The following is a 16954-nucleotide window of genomic DNA, read 5'->3' on the forward strand; positions in this document are numbered from 1 at the left end:
AGAAGATTTTCCTCCATTTTAGCTAGAATAAGATATTTTGAAAGTTTTTTCATTTCTTGAGCTTTGTTAACTATTGAATGTTAAACTGTTTTCATGAGTTTTATTGGTTTTTCTTTGATTTATGAAAAGTCTGTGAATGTGTCTGATATTGGAGCAACATTTAAACAACCATCAGGAGCAAAACTATCAAGATGTTTAAATCATTTTCTCTGAAACTTTTTTAACTTTCATTGTTAGAATCAAAGCAAAACAAATTTAAAGTATTTCTTCAGTGTTTTAAACTAAACATTTTAATGTTCGCTCAGTAAAAACAATGGAAACATGAGTATTAATGTGGAATATGATCTACTGCTTCATCCTGTTGACCTCTGACCTTTCAGATGCTGCAGGAGCGTTTCCGAGAGTTCGCCCGCGACACGGGGAACATCGGTCAGGAGCGCGTCGACGGCGTCAACAAGCTGGCGGACGAGCTGATCAACGCGGGCCACGGCGACGCGGCCACCATCGCCGAGTGGAAGGACGGGCTGAACGAGGCCTGGGCCGACCTGCTGGAGCTCATCGACACGCGCACGCAGATCCTGGCCGCCTCCTACGAGCTGCACAAGTTCTACCACGACGCCAAGGAGATCCTGCACCGCATCCTGGACAAACACAAGAAGCTGCCGGAGGAGCTGGGCCGCGACCAGAACACCGTGGAGACGCTGCAGAGGATGCACACCACCTTCGAGCACGACATCCAGGCGCTGGGCACGCAGGTACGCTGGAGCCAGGGAGCCTGGCAGCTAGGGAGCATGGCGCCCGGAGGACCTGGCGTCCAGAGAACCTGGCGTCCAGAGAACCCTCACCCAACCTGTTAGTAAAGTAGAAACATGAAGGAGTTCGTTGAGCTCAGACCGGTTTGTCCTGCAGGTCCGGCAGCTGCAGGAAGACGCCGTCCGTCTGCAGTCGGCGTACGCCGGAGACAAAGCCGACGACATCCAGAAGAGAGAAGGAGAGGTGAGACGCCAGCACTCTGCTCCCTCATTAGACCAGAGAGTCTGAGATGTCTTAAAGAGACAGCGCTGCTGCTGCTCTCAGCGCAACGCATGCTGCACGGCTGCTGCTCTCACATCACATCAGCCCTCTGCTCCTCCACAGGCCTGAAAAAGCCTCAGTAGCACAGATTACTTTAACTGTACCAGAGCCAGGGTTTAAAGGGCCGGTGTCGTGTTTTCCAGGCATAGAGGGACAATCTAGTAACTGTTACCTTCAGTTGTTGTAATATTAAATATAACTTAAAATAAATGTAACTTCCTGATTTATCGCCTTGAAATTGGGCCTCTGTCTCTTTAAGAAGCTCCTGCTCTCTCTGAAGCTCCGCCCCCAGGAAGTCGTCCAACATGGCTCCTCTATTAACCCTTTAATGTTTTTACCAGTGTTGCTCTGAGCAGCAGCTCCTGTAATGAACTCAGCAGCTGTTTGCTAATTGCTGCTGTCTAGTCTGGAGGAGCAGAGAGGGAGGAGCTGTGCCTTGGAGGCGGGGCTAGGTCCACCCAGGCGTTTTGCAGCTGAATGGTTGCCATGGAGACTAAAGGATTCCTCAAACATGAAAGAATCAAAGCAACACTGCAGGTTTGATTCTGATGAGGGAAAAACTTTAAAACAGGAAGGAAGGATAGAAAATGTTGATTTTATATGATACCGGCCCTTTAAATGTTCCTCCTCACACACTGTGACATCACACAGGGAAAGGTCAAAATGCTGTAAACATCCCCAAAATAACTGATCCTTACTACAGTCTGACTCCTGAACACAAAACTGGTAAAATGGTGAATATTAATTAAAAACATTCCATTTCTTGATCAATATTTAATGATCAATATGTCATCAGTTCTCCTCCTGATCAATATGTCATCAGTTCTCCTCCTGAACCCGAGTCGCTGTAGTTCTGACCATCTGGACTGTTTGCTTTATTTAGAGAGAAACTTTTATTCAGCTGAAATCTCTTTGGATTTAACCGTTTCCTGAAGCTCCATCTCCAGTTTCTGTTTCAGGTTTAAACTGGTTTAGGAAATGATTCCCAGTCTCACTGGGAGAGGCCTTGAGGTTCCTCCTGACCCGGTTCCTCTTCCTGCTGATTAAACCGTCGCTGTGGTTTTAATCTGCTGGTTTTACGTCTGATGAGTCTGAGTTCATGATCACATCAACAATTTAACTGGATTTAATTTAAACGTCCAGCATTAAAGCAAAATGTTCCTCAAGATTTTAGTTTAAATCCACTGAAAATTATTTATCCATTAAATCGTCTGATGACAGAAATAATTAACAGATTTACTGAATCAGCCTCGTCTCAGGCCCAGACTTTATCTGCACTGGGTCCTGGTTCTGGTTCTGGTTCTGGTCCAGAGTCCTGGTCCTGGTCCTGGTCCTGGTTCTGGTCCAGAGTCCTGGTCCAGGTACTGGTTCTGGTTCTGGTCCTGGTTCTGGTTCTGGTTCTGGTTCTGGTCCAGGTCCTGGTTCTGGTTCTGGTTCTGGTCCTGGTCCTGGTCCTGGTCCAGGTCCTGGTTCTGGTTCTGGTCCTGGTCTACATGATGATCCAGGTCTCATTAACCCTCAGCACCATGGAGCCTCCACTTTACCCTGCAGTGGACTGAACATCCTCATCCTTTGGTTCTGACCCAGACAGAACCATTCAGGCTCATCTGACCTAACATCAGCGGTCTAGTTAAAGTAAACTAGTTAGCATGTAGATAGCTGTGCATGGTTGCCATGGAAACCCTTTTGCTGTTCCAGTTAAACTTCCAAACTTCAACATGGCTTCCAGAAAAGTCCTCGGTGTCGCGTCATTTTCCTTCCCCAGGGAACGTGGAGCTATTCAATAAGTTCCTCTAAAGATTTAACATCTAATGGTTCCTTTTATTTTAAATTGTTTTATTTGTGAACATGGGATTATTTTCCTGCTGAGTAAATGTTGTGAATGTCAGATTATGCTGCAGCCGTCAGATTATTCTAAGTTATTCTGAGTTTTGTCCCACCAGAGGAGCCGTAGTTTCACCTCCATGTTTATGCCAGGCTGGTGTTTCCTGGATCCGACCCGTCTGGACTCTGCTGGTTCTGGTTATTCAGGCCAACGTGTTAGCGTGTTAGCATGTTAGCGTGTTGCTGCTGTGTTTTGACCGTCCCTGTGTGTCTCCCTGCGTTTCGCCCTGTGAGCCCAGAAGAGAAAGGGAGAGGTGAGACTCCGCCCCCTCTGGCTTTGCATCACTTGGCTGCTCTTCCTCTCCTCCTCTTCCTCTGTGGACTAAAATGAGCTCAGAAACATTTTAGTCGCTCTGGCTGAGCGCTCGTCTCAATCTGGGATCGTTTGTCTCGGTCTTCTCCACCCGGCTGGGCTGCTGAGAAGCTGAAAACAAACGTTCCTGCAGTAACAAGGTGAGCGGACAGTGAAGCTGCGGAGGAGGCTCCATGGTTACAGCCTCCTCTTCATCACCCTTCATCACCCGGTCAGAAACATTGAAGCTAAACGATTCGACTTTATTAAAAATATGTTTTTACAGTTCAAACTGTCACATAACAGATTATGAGGCCGAATCTGTAAAAAGATCAGATCTCCTCACTGAAGAAAATCAACCAATCAGAGCCAGGAGGCGGGGCTTAGTGCTGTCAATTATCCTTGTATGCGTGCTGTTAAAGATGTTAATGGCAGAGAAACAACTTAAACACGAAATTGTTTATCCACCTTCATCAGTGGCTATGCTAACTAGTATTAGCATTCATGATGACTGCAGTGTAGCGGAGGACAAGGGGGAAGTGTAGGGTGATTGACAGCACTGAGACCCGCCCCCAGGCTCTGATTGGTTGTTTCTAGTTGGGCGCTGGGAGAAGGAAGGAGATTAATATTTACACAGATTGTCTCATAAAAAACTGTTACAACAAATATGGAAAAAAATATTTTTTATAAAGTTCTGCAGCTTTAAGAGCCGTTCAGGTTCTGGTTCTGGTTGGATCCAGTTCTGGAGGTCACAGCTGGACTTTAGTCTCAGTGATGCTGACGGGACAGAATCAGCTTTAATTCAGGTGGATCCAGTGACATCACTTCCTGTTTAGCCTCAGTAGGCTAACATTAGCTAGCTGCTTGTTTTCTGCTCAGAGCTTCTGCTGCACGACGACGGCGCTGGTTGAAGCTGCAGCTGGTTCCCTCCCTCTGTCCGCAGACATGTCCGCCGTGTCCTCCATGTCCCTCATGTCCCCCTCATTCCCTCCCCTTGCCGTCCAGCCGGCCCTCATGTCTCCGTCTGTCCCTGCAGGTGCTGGAGGCCTGGAAGAACCTCCTGGAGGCGGCGGAGGCCCGGCGCTCCAAGCTGCTGGACACGGCCGATAAGTTCCGGTTCTTCAGCATGGTGCGGGACCTGATGCTGTGGATGGACGACGTCATCCGGCTCATCGAGGCCCAGGAGAAGCCCAGGTAGGAGCCGCTCCGCCCGGAGGCACGTAGCCGGGCCCGCCGACCTCTGACCTCTGCCGCTGCGCCCCCAGGGACGTGTCATCGGTGGAGCTGCTGATGAACAACCACCAGGGCATCAAGGCGGAGATCGACGCCCGAAACGACAGCTTCACGGCCTGCATCGAGCTGGGCAAGGCGCTGCTGGCCAGGAAGCACTACGCTGCAGAGGAGGTAGGCAGCGCCACCTGCTGGACAGCACTACGCTGTAGAGGAGGTGGGCAGCGCCACCTGCTGGACAGCGCCACCTGCTGGACAGCGCCACCTGCTGGCTGATAGGAATAGGAAGCAGCTTCTGATATCCGTCTTTATTAAATATAAAAATCGTTCTGTGCTGTAAAACTAAACTTTAGATTTCAGGTTCAAATTTTTATTTATGTGGACAAAAAAACTATTCAGCAAATTACAGTAAAACCGCAATTAATGTTTAACTAAATTTATGTTCCTTTAATCAACATTACTTCAGATTAAAAGTGATTTTAATGTAAAACGATTAAAATCACTTAAAAAGACCTGCTATGACAATAGTAGTGTTTGACTGAACCCAATCAATCAATCAATCAATCAATCAATCAATCAATCAATCAATCAATCAATCAGGTTTAATTGTGAGCACATTTCAGCAACAAGGTGGTTCAAAGTTCTTTACATTATAAAATACAAAGTCATAAATTAAACTTCATACAGTCGATAAATCAGAAACCAGAAACAAACGTTACGTTTTCTCAATCGTCTGAATCTTCGTTTCAAAATGTTGATCAATGTTTGATCAGTTCTGGCTCTAAACCAGTTGGTGTCGCTCTGGGTTTACTGGATCTCAGGGTTTCTGCTGGTTTTCAGTTTGTAGAAGTTTATAGAACCAGAGTTAACCGGGTCAGGCCCGGTTCTGTTCTGGGTTCCTGGAACCGTCCTGGATCAGGACATTTCTGTCTAAAGTCTCTGATCTCCAGCTCCCTCTAGTGGCCACAGAGGGAGCTGCAGCGACCATATGGACTCCAGTATGAACTCTGTTTACTGGTTTCTCCTCCAACCAGTACAACCAGTCTGCAGCCAGTAACACTCCAGTAACTGTTGATCTAACTCAGCAGTTTGTTGGTCTGTGTGGATGACCTTTGACCTCCTCTAAAGCTCAATGCTCTAAGGCAGATTAAACCTCTGTGGATGGATTCCCAGTCGTCCCAGTCGTCCCAGTTGCTCACTGTGTTTTGTGTTTCCTGCTGCAGATCAAGGAGAAGTTGCTCCAGCTGACGGATAAGAGGAAAGAGATGATCGATAAGTGGGAGGACCGCTGGGAGTGGCTGAGGCTGGGTGAGGCGCCCGACCCGTTCCGCCGGTTCCGACGGGCCCGGCCCGGTTCTGACCCCCGGTTCTGTCCCCAGTGCTGGAGGTGCACCAGTTCTCGCGGGACGCGGGCGTGGCGGAGGCGTGGCTCCTGGGCCAGGAGCCGTACCTGTCCAGCCGGGAGATGGGCCAGAGCGTGGACGAGGTGGAGAAGCTCATCAAACGCCACGAGGCCTTCGAGAAGTCCGCCGCCACCTGGGAGGAACGCTTCGCCGCGCTGGAGAGGCTGACCACGGTGAGGGCCGCCGGACCGGACCAGAACCAGACACTCGGAACCAGAACCGGACGCTCTGTCTGCTTCTCTGTCCAGATGGAGTTACTGGAAGTGAGAAGAAGGCAAGAGGAAGAGGAGAGGAAGAGGCAGCCGGCAGAGGCTGCTGAGGCTGCAGCCCAGAGCAGGTGAGAACTGGGAGAACTGGGAGAACTGGGAGAACTGGGAGGGAAACTGGGACATTTACTCCTTAAAAAAAAAAGACCTAAATGGTTTGATCATTATTTCACATCAGAGTTAAACAGCTAAATTAGAATAAAAATCTGAAGTTTTAATGTTTTACTTTAACAAATAAGAGATTTTGTTTCAGTAAATTATCACCAACCTGAAGGTTTAGTTTAGTTTAGACTCTGTGAAGCAGGAACCGTTCCAGTGTGTTAATATCTCTCTCTCTCTCTGTGTGTGTGTGCGTGTGTGTGTGTGTGTGTGTGTTTCTGCAGGGAGGGCGAGCCGGTGTCCCAGAACGGGCTGCCGTCCGACCAGGAGTCGCCCCGGGTTAGTTACCGCTCTCCTGCCTACCAGACATACAGCAGCTCCCTGCAGAGCCGCAGGGCCATCGCAGCTGCTGCAGCTGCTGCAGCACGGAGTCGGCCTCAGACATGATCACACACACACACACACACACACGCACACACACACACACACACACACACCGCAGTCTGCAGAAACACTCAGCACTCCTCTGTGTCGCCTGGATTTCACTTCTAATGGATCATTTGCAGTCAGCCCAGCAGGAAGTGCATCACCTGCTACTTCCTGTCAGAGATCAGAGAAAACTTTAACAGATCAGAATATAAAACATCCAGACGACAATATTCACTTTATTTAGGACATTATGGATCAATTTTACTGCAGAGCAATCATTCCTTCAAAATGCATTTCCATTCCCAGACTCTGTAACTTTAGCTTTAGCATTAGCTCATGTTTTTAGCTTTAGCTCATGTTTTAGCATTAGCTCATGTTTTTAGCGCTGAGTTTGTCTCCTTGTTGCTGGCTGTGTCTAATTATTTAAACGTTTTGGGTCCTGTATACTTCCTGGAAACAGCATTCCTGTTTTACTCTGACAAATGTTAAAGGTGCTACCATGTGAACAGGAAGTGATGTCAGTGTGGTGTGAATGCGACTGTGAGCGTCTGGTTTGGGACCACAAACCCCACACACACACACACACACACACAAACACACACACACACACACACATCTTCATCCCTGTCCTCCTCTTCCTCCTGTCTCCCTCAGCTCGACCCGCCCGCCATCCTCTCCCCTCAGCTGCTAATGGCTCTGCTCGTTTACGTCATCATTTACAAACTCACGCTGTGGAACATGAACACCTGAACGCCTCGCAGAACATGAACACCTGAACGCCTCGCAGGGCTCAGCTCAGATTCATCCTCTCATATTTAAATCCTGCAAAACTAAATGTAGAAAATCAACTAATTATCAGGAAATCTGATTTCTTGTTCTTGTCGTCTTAAATAAAATATATTAAAAGGATTTAGTTCAATTATTTACCTGATAAATCATCAAAATAAAGACAGATATGTTTAGAATTCAATATAAAATATAATCAATAACTTTTTAAATGATTAGTTTGCAAATGATTGACATTTTAAAATCATTATTACTTTTGTGCTTTTATTTTGAAAGGTTAGTGGTTCCTGGCGTGTTAATCAGCGTCTGCATCGCATCGCCACACGTCATCATGTCTCTAACGCTCAGTGATCCTACACACATCTTCATCTTCATCATCCTCTGAGACTTTTGAACCTTCAGTTCCTCTGAACTGAATCAAAACTCAACTTTGATTCAGTTCAGTTTAGTTTCAGTTCATTAAGTTCAGAAAACAACTCCGTAATCCCGTTAATCTTCCTGAAACGTTTTCTCACTTTAATCTGTTTATTTCTCACCGTTTTGATCCGACGGAGCTAAAAATGGGAACTGGCCCTTTAAGTGACATCCAGCTGTTTGTCTGAAATAACATTTGTTTACAAATGAAGTCAATAATTAACGTTGTTGCTCGTTAAATAATAATAATCTGAATTATGGGACGGTTCAGCAGAACCGGATCCTCTGCTGCTGTTTTACTCGACGTTTTCTCATATTTATTTATTTCTGAAGTGAAAAAAATATAAATTCATCAGATTTACAGGATTTATGACTAAAAAAGATGAAAACTTTAAACTTTTACTCATTTCTTCACATGTCCATCAATATATCGATCATTTCACACCATCCAGTCCCATTCTGTCCCCAGTGTTCCCAGTGTTCCCAGTGTCCCATTCTGTCCCCCAGTGTTCCCAGTGTCCCCAGTGTCCCCAGTGTTCCCAGTGTTCCCAGTGTTCCCAGTGTTCCCAGTGTCCCTCGGTGTGAGTGGATGGTTGCCTGTCTCTGTATTTTCAGTTGTTTTTATTTGCATCATGTCTTTTTGTCCCTTGCTTTGTCTCGCTGTCCGTCCGTCTCCAGACTAACACATTCCCAATAAACCCAGTCAGAACCAGTGTCCTCTCTGACCCGTCCTGGTTTGTCTCTCCTCGTGTCTCATCCATGTTTCTGTCTCTGGTTGATTGTTGCTCCATCAGTGGACGCTTCCTCCTCCTGGAGGTCAGAGGTCAACGATGCTTAGTGTTTCAGCTGCAGGTTCTGGATCAGAACCCGGTTCTGGTTCTGAATCATTTCTAAACAGTTTCAGTTTGAAACCAACAGATGCTCTTTAGATTTAATGTTTAAATATATTTTAATGTAATGATTAATTCCTGTTTTATGATAAAGATTAAAATCACCATTAAATAAAATTTTAAATTATATTTTTCTAATTTTTGGTTCCACAGATTAATGACAGAAATAAATCAGGAATCAGATTATAGATCATATCTGATCATCTCACCTGATATTCACTGTAAAACGGTTTGGAATATTAAAAACTCAACAGAATTAATATTTTCATATTTTCATCAAACTCAGAATTTTCAAACCCATAAATTTTATTTTGAAAAGTTTAGTTCCTCAGTCTGTGATGCAGTTCAGTAAAAAGTTTCCATCAGTTTGAATCACATTCAAGAAGTAAAAGTTTTCTGGACCTGGTTCCTGTTGGTTGATGGAGCTCAGGGTCAGGAAACCAGTTCTCCCAGTAAAACCTCCCAGGACCGCTCCAGACCGCCTCCCAAAGCTCCCAGGATCCTCCGGCCTTTGACTGGACCCTAATCTCCGTCTGTGACAGGGTAATGACCTTCGTTTGGAGTGGAGTGGAAACAAACCAATCAGTCCTCACCACAGCTCCCAGTTTGACTTCCAAGCAATTTACTGGTTGATTGTTTGAGATGGTTTGATGTGACCTTCCTCTGCCGCGCCGCCGCTTCTCTAACGCTGAGCGACCTGGTGGTGGCGCCATCATGCTGTGGGATGTGTTGCAGTGATCCAGCATGAACCAGAGATCAGTGCATGTGACCTCAGAATAATGAAGCTTTGATCTGCTTTGATCAGGACGCCATGATGATGATGATGATGATGATGATGATGAAGTCCAGATTGAGGCTGGGAATGACGGGACTGATCCGGTTCCGGGTCAGAGGGCAGCAGGAAGTCGGTCTGTTGTTGGCAGGAAGTGATGAAAGTTGACATCAGCCAATCAGGAGGCGTCTTGCGGCGTTTTGAGGAAACGAGTCGGCGGTTTTAGAGAACAGCTGTGGAAACTTTTTCCAATATTCAGATTGATTTTAATGCGTTTGATCAGTTTTGGTTTAATGGAAACGCAGCTGCTGGCCTGAACCAGAGGAATAAAGTTTTATTGTTTAGTCATTTTTGTTTGTTTGGCTGATTTTAGCGCCTCCTGGTGGTGGAAATGAATCAAACCCAGAGTTGTTCCCATTAGAAAGTCCAGTAAACATCATGGATAAATGAAATGTTTGGAGAATTAGTTTGAATTTCCCTTTTTCAGGATCCAGGAGGCTGTCTGGTTTCTATCTGCTGATAAATCTCTGCTTTCATTCAGGATTTGATTTCATTTAAAATTTTACATTTTTACATAATTTCTAAAAGTTTCTTTCAGCGAGTAATGTGCTGACTAATGATCAGAATTGGTTTTATTAATCAGTTTGAATTTCAGTCAGGTTTTAAACTAAAGTTTTATATTTTTGTGACGTTGTTTGATCCTCGTTCAGGTTTATTTTCCTTATTTAATATTTATTGTCAGATCTTCCTAAGGAATGGACGGGATTTCTTTAGTTGCTCCAGGTTCATCTGCTAGCATAGCGCCTATGTTAGCATTAGCGTCTCTGTTAGCATTAGCATCTTTAGCGTCTTCCCAGCCTGTGATTGTTTTCTGCTCTGCATGTTGATGCTATACTGACTGATCTGCAGCTGCTGTGACCTCTGTGACCTCTCCACCGCGCCGCGTTGACTCTGCCCCTCTGGTTGCAGGAGAACGTGGACGAGGCGGTGAACGGGGTGTCGGAGCGCAGCCCCGCGGGGTCGCCCGGCGCCGCCCGTAAGGCCAAGCCCAGCCAGGCGGCGACGCTGCCGGCTAAGAGCCAGCAGGACGGCGCCACCTCTCTGCTGGAGGCCTTCCTGCACCGCAAACACGAGTGGGAGGGTCACAACAAGAAGGCCTCCAACAGGTACACACATTTTAATTGTTTTTAATGTTTATCTTTTTAAGATGTTTAGGTTTAGTTAATAATAACACATAATTACCAAACCATGTTTTCAAATGTTCTGTCAACTTTAAACATTATTTAACCCAAAAACCCGTTAAGCTGCAGGACGACTGAGATCAGCTGGTTCTCTGGAGGAAACCTGGACTAAAACAGGAGGATGGAAACTTTTACAGATTATTTTTACACTGAGGACAGATTTCTAATCTATAAATTAATAATCTATAAAAACACATCCAGCATTCAGAATATGTTTAATAAACTTTCAACATGTTAAACAAGCTGCTCTGATAAACCTGAATATCATCAGCAGAACGATGAACAGGAAAAAGTTCTGGTTCTGAGCCCAGATCTGTAACCGGTCCTGGTTCTGGTTTATGAACCAACAAATGTTCCAGGATCAGGAGAAACGTTTCCCTAAGAGATGATGATGACCCGGGAGTGTAACTGGTCCTGGTTCTGGTTCTGAGCCCAGATCTGTACCCGGTTCTGGTCCTGGTTCTGAGCCCGGGCATGTACCCGGTTCTGATTCTGTCTCCTCAGGTCCTGGCACAACGTGTTCTGTGTGATCAACCAGCAGGAGATGGGTTTCTATAAGGACCAGAAGAGCGCGGCGCAGGGCGTCCCCTACCACAGCGAGATCCCCGTCAGCCTGAAGGAGGCGCTGTGTGAGGTGGCGCTCGACTACAAGAAGAAGAAACACGTCTTCAAGCTCAAGTGAGTTTCAGAGTCACATTAATGAGACCAACAATTATCATCATCACTGATCAGTGGGAGATACTCAGCTGCAAATGTATTTATTTATTCCCTTTCAGAAACTTTAAATGTAATAAAATCTGCATCATAACCTGTTTATAGCTGAACTTCTCATATCTCTGGTTTAAACAGAGAACAGTGTCAATAACAAGGCGGGTGAGGAAATGTTCAGACTCCATGTTTCATTTCATCCGTCTGTAAAACAAACATGTTTACATCTTCATGTTTCATACAGCAGTTATTAAAGATGAAGCTCAGAAAACATCAGAATGAAACCAATAAAACAAGCAGACAGCAGGAAGGAGTTTAAATCTGCAGAGACTCACAGGAGCAGCAGAAAGCAGAACCTTCAGGTTTAACATCTATTAATGCAAAAGGGAAGTTTGATCCATAATGAAGATCAGAATAAAATGCTTTTAATTCAGCTGGATAAACCAAATAAACCAGTTTGATGGAGCTGTGATAATAAATTCAGCAGATTCCCTGAAATCTGGAGTTTTAATGATGAAGTTTCTCCTCCACACGGTGATGAAAGTCTCTTCATGTGTCCAACCAGTTCCTCCAAGATTTCATGATTGTGATATTTTCAGAAATATTTGCAAAGAATTTAGTGATTTTTTTTAATTCAGGGTTTATATATAGGAGAGAAAAGATGGGAAATAAAATAAAACCCAGATCTGACAGAAACATCGTTAAGAACTTAAAACATGATAGTTTAGCATGAAGTCGGGCCGAGGCAGCAGGGGAAACGCTGCCACCTGTTGGTGGGAGTAGGCATCACTTAAAGCCCAAACCCTTTCTGACTGTTTGCAGTTTCTTTACAATAAACTCACATTTATGCATCAGCATGAAAAAATACAGGGATGATCACAGAATTACAAAACGCTGCAGTCGTGTTGCCTGGTAACCAATCTGCTCTCTGCATGTTCAGAAAAACTTTCACTGGACTGGTGATGAAATTTAAACGTCACATTTGAGATAAATCAGATATTCCTGCTGCAGCTGAAAGTTTCTGTAGTTGTTTTTCCCTCTGTGAACCCTGACCTTCATGTCTTGACGCTCCGCAGGCTCACTGACGGGAACGAGTATCTCTTCCAAGCCAAAGACGACGTAAGTAACAAACTAAAACTCCTTCACATCATATTTAACTTGTTCTTCCATCTGGAGGAAAATGTTTTCCCTCTGACAGACAGGACTACTGGGTCGGACCGCCTGGTTCTGGAAAACTGGGAATACTTTCAGTTTTGGTGATTTTTAGTCGGTCAGTTCCTGATCAGTAATTCATAAAGTGAGACTTGTACTTTACCAATATTCTGTTTTCACATGAACGTTATTTTTCCTGCTAGATCAGCTTAAACAGAATGAAGAGTTTTCCGTCTAAATGAGACATAAAACCCACAGCAGCTAAATGAGCTGCAGCCAGAGTCCTGACCAACACCAGGAAATGGATAATCTACTGGTCTCTGGTTTCTCTTGAACTGGGCTAACTGGGCTAACCAGGCTCTATGAGACGCTTTAATATCTAGTCACATATAAACCATGTTCCCACCAGGGTCCAGACTAACTCACTAAAGGTGAGGCCGTTCAGTTTCTCCTCAGGTCTGGAACAAACTCCCTGGAAACCTGAGCTGTTCAGTGACTGTTGGGTTGTTAAACAGGTTACGCTTAAATAAAAGCCTGTTTTTGAGTGACTTCCCTTCTTTCCTCCAGGAGGAGATGAACTCCTGGATCTCAGCCATCGTGGCGGCCGCGGGCTCCAGGGTGGAAGTGACGCCCAGCAGCCACAGCACGCCGGCCCCCGCCGCGCGCGCCCAGACGCTGCCGGCCACCGTGGCGGCCTCCACCGCCGAGTCCAGCCCGGGAAAACGGGAGAAAGACAAGGAGAAACGCTTCAGCCTGTTCAGCAAGAAGAAGTAGACGCTCCTCCTCCTCTTCCTCTCCTCCCGTCCCGCGGCTGTTTGGGGTCTCTCCTCGTTGTCCTCGTTCATCCAGCTCCTAGCAGCTGAAGCTCAGAATGTAGATCTGTCTCTTTAGTCCATCCTGATGATGATTCCTAACATTTCCTGATCCCAAACAGCCTTCCTTCCTCCTCCTCCTCTTCCTCTCAAAGCGTGACTCCAGCATGCCAGCTCCGAGCCAAAACTCTCCACTCTGTGCCTCTCAGCCGTCCGGCGGCCCAGAGTTCCCGCTCAGCTGCGGCGCGGCGGGAACCGTTGCTAGGAGGGACAGAACCACCGCCAGCGTGTCGGCAGCTGCTGTCCTACGGATACGATCACCGCCTGGAGGAACTCCCGCTCCGTTTTCCTTCCTGCTGTCTCTCGTCGTCCAGCTTCTCGTGTTTACGCTCCCGGTTCTCCTGGACGTCGTCGCTCGCTCCGGTCTGGCTCCATCCTCAGCCGTTTCTGCGAGGCCTTGTCTTTGCAAGATGCCGTGTATCCCTGTGTAGAGGGGAACCTGGAGCAGGGCGGGGTCCGCTCCGGGTCCGCTCCGGATCCGCTCCGGGTCCGCTCCGGATCCGCTCCGGGTCCGCTCTGGATCCGCTCCGGACCCGCCTGCTGCTGCTCAGCCTGGGCTAAACTGGGCTAAACTGGGCTAACTAGGCTAACCGGGCTAAGCAGCTGCTCGGGGCCGTCTAATTCCTGCAGCAGCGTGAGCGCCACCCGGCCCTGCTTCATCTGTATGTATAACTTGTGTATAACAAACTGTTTAAAATAAACTTGTGTTTAATTTCTTCACTTATATTAGTACTAATATTATGACCAACCGTGATAAGCTTCAGTGATTTCTGTATGAAGGAGGAAACCGAATGTTTAATCAGTTTTCCAACAATCAGTCAGGTTTCTTTTCTACTTTATTTCTGAAACATTAACCTCTGACCTTTGTTTAGTTTTGTGTCTCAGAGTTAATCAGTCTGAGGTTTATTAGTCTGGAGTTTGAAGATGTTCTATAAAGTAACTTTAAGCTGTTCAGTGGATTCTTTATGTCTGGAAGTGAATGTCGCTCGTTGGCTTCAGCTCCGTCGTTTAAAGTGAAACCTGTTGGAGCTTCATGTGGACGCTTCCTGTACGGAGCTTCATTCATGACAAAAGTCACTCATTTAAAATGTCAAATTGATCAGATGTGGAAAAAGATGCAACATTAAAATCACTCACTTATTGACTCAGTTTCCCACAATTCTGCTCGTTTTAACATGTTTTTGTTTGGGATGTGATTTATGGTCCACATTATAAAACAGTTAATTTGATAACAATCAAAATTATTTCCTCAGATTTCCATAGTAACCACCATAACATTAATGATTTTTAAAACATGTTTCCAAATGAAGAATGTTCATGTTTGTTAGAAAACTATACATTTGGATTTCTGGTTGGTGGTGGGAGAATATTTTTTCTATGAAAAAGACTCTTTGGAAGAATCTCACAGAGAAGCGGTTCTCCGGCCTGCAGGGGGCGCTTCAGGCAGCGGCTGATGGTTTCAGGCCTAAAATGGCTGATTACCAGCTTTTTCCTCTAAAACTACAAACTGATCAAGAAGAAAAGTTATTAGATTTGAATGTTTGGGCCTAAATGTTTGACGTTTGTTTAAGTGATTTTGTCATTAATGGAGTTCCGTAGAGCCTGAATAGAGTTGGTGTAAAGCAGCAGGAATGAGGCCGAACAGGTCAAAGGTCAATCATTATTTTTGGGGGGGGGGGGGGGCTGCTTCATTTTTTATTATTTTGTGCTAAAATCTGGCAGTTTGATAAATAGTGTGCATTTCTCTGTCACTGTAACCATAGTAACCAGATATTTCTTCATTCTGCACAACGCCACGTTGGGGTAGGTGGGCGGGGGTCATAGGTCATAGGTGGGTGTGATGCGGACCGGGGGTCACTGCTAGTTGGATCTGCACCGTAGATTTCTCCCCCTGTTACATCTGTGCAAAAAGCCATTAAAAGCTTTTAAAACTAAGAAACTCCGTTTGGTTCCTGGGTTCAACTCAGAGGAGCAGGAAGGAACGGCACCAAGTAAGTAAGTAAGTACACCTTAGACCTGTCGGGTCAGACGGCCCTGACCTCACCGAAACCAAACAGCTGATCGACAACAGAAAAAAGAATTAATGTGTTGGAATGGCCTAGTCAAAGTCCAAAGCTTAACCTGATAGAAATGCTCATTAAAGGTTCTTTTCTATTTTTTAACCCAACACATATAAATGTTTACATTAAATAAAAAACACTTTTAGACTTAATTTAGTTTCACCCAAATGAAAACTTCCTGTTCTCATTTAATCTGATTTAATTTAATCTGATTTAATCTGACGACCTGAGAATTTATTAATTATTACATCACAGCAGGAAGAAATAATTTAATTCTCTGAAACATCAGCAGATAATTTTTAGTAAATTTTGACTCGGATCAAACATGAAAAATTAGTTTTAAATTTAATTTCTTTGCTTTTTGTTTTTGATCAATTAAAACAAAATCAAAACTTTTTTATATTTCAAATATTAAAATCAGATAATTTGTCACTTTGTTTAGACTGATAATAAAAACAGGATTAAATGTTTTTAATAATCTGATTAATTTGAATTTTTATTCTGTTGCTTCTTCTGCCCGCTCGGCGGACAGCGCCCCCTGCCGGCCACCGGCTGGACTTGTAGTTCACAAGAAACACTTACTCCCATCATGCACTGCGTCCTGCTGTTTAGTATCTGCGCGCGCAGGTGTTGCAGCCACAATCTGGCCTTTCAAAGTAAAAGTTCGTCAGTTGACGTAAAGCATCAGAATTTAATCCGAACCTTCAGCCGGTGGAACGGTTCCGGTTCTGTTCGGGTTAATAATGATTCTTTAGTTCTTTTTCACATCTAATAAACTGTTCATGTGACTGTCCTGACAAGTAGAACCTGAAAAAGACAAAATGTTTTGAAATAATTTTATTAAAGAACAAAAACGGACCAGAGGCCGGATTTTTTTAAGGTCATGCTCAATCAAGATCAGCTCTGGGCTTTGACTAGACCACAGGTGTCAAACTCCAGTCCTGGAGGGCCGCTGTCCTACAACCTTTAGATGAGTCTCTGCTGCAGAACCTGAACAGAATAATGAGGTCATTAAGGTTCTGGAGAACCGGTCCACACCAGGCGGTGATGAGGCCGTTTCATTCCAGCGTTTTGTACCTGAGGCTCATCTAAAACCTGCAGGACGGCGACTGGAGGCCTGGAGTTTGACTCCGGACTAGATCACTTCAGATCCTTCATTTCTGTGTTTGAGCCGTTAATGTTTGGACTTTCTGGGTTCTGGTTGATCTGAATGTTTTCCTCCAGGAGTTTCTGAGATTTTTAGATTCTTGCAGGTCAGATTGAAGCAGAAAGGCGTCAAAAACGTCAAATAAAAACTGATTTAAAAACCGTCTGAAGATGTAAAGTTGATAAAACTACCATGGAGGCTTTCACAGAAACACAGAAACTGTTTTATTTCCCCT

The 16954-nt window shown here is 45.1% G+C and overlaps 1 protein-coding gene across 3 annotated transcripts in view; it reads left to right on the forward strand.

Annotated features, from left to right (window-relative positions):
* The window catches only part of LOC116712619 (spectrin beta chain, non-erythrocytic 1-like), a 78214-nt gene extending 62767 nt beyond the window's left edge, over positions 1-15447 (forward strand). For 2 of the 3 annotated variants that reach the window (XM_032552422.1, XM_032552421.1), the window contains 12 exons: positions 381-755; positions 910-996; positions 4287-4444; positions 4516-4654; positions 5704-5788; positions 5860-6056; positions 6132-6220; positions 6533-6587; positions 10509-10705; positions 11285-11458; positions 12565-12607; positions 13208-15447. In XM_032552422.1, the coding sequence (XP_032408313.1) occupies positions 381-755; positions 910-996; positions 4287-4444; positions 4516-4654; positions 5704-5788; positions 5860-6056; positions 6132-6220; positions 6533-6587; positions 10509-10705; positions 11285-11458; positions 12565-12607; positions 13208-13414 (1806 nt within the window). In that variant the 3' untranslated portion in view covers positions 13415-15447. Of the gene's footprint in view, positions 1-380; positions 756-909; positions 997-4286; positions 4445-4515; positions 4655-5703; positions 5789-5859; positions 6057-6131; positions 6221-6532; positions 6588-7331; positions 7587-10508; positions 10706-11284; positions 11459-12564; positions 12608-13207 lie in introns of those variants that run through there. The other variant, XM_032552423.1, reaches the window with a different exon arrangement.
* Positions 15448-16954: the final 1507 nt, after the last annotated feature.

This window comes from Xiphophorus hellerii, chromosome 22 (genome assembly GCF_003331165.1).
Source record: "Xiphophorus hellerii strain 12219 chromosome 22, Xiphophorus_hellerii-4.1, whole genome shotgun sequence".
Taxonomy (NCBI): domain Eukaryota; kingdom Metazoa; phylum Chordata; class Actinopteri; order Cyprinodontiformes; family Poeciliidae; genus Xiphophorus; species Xiphophorus hellerii.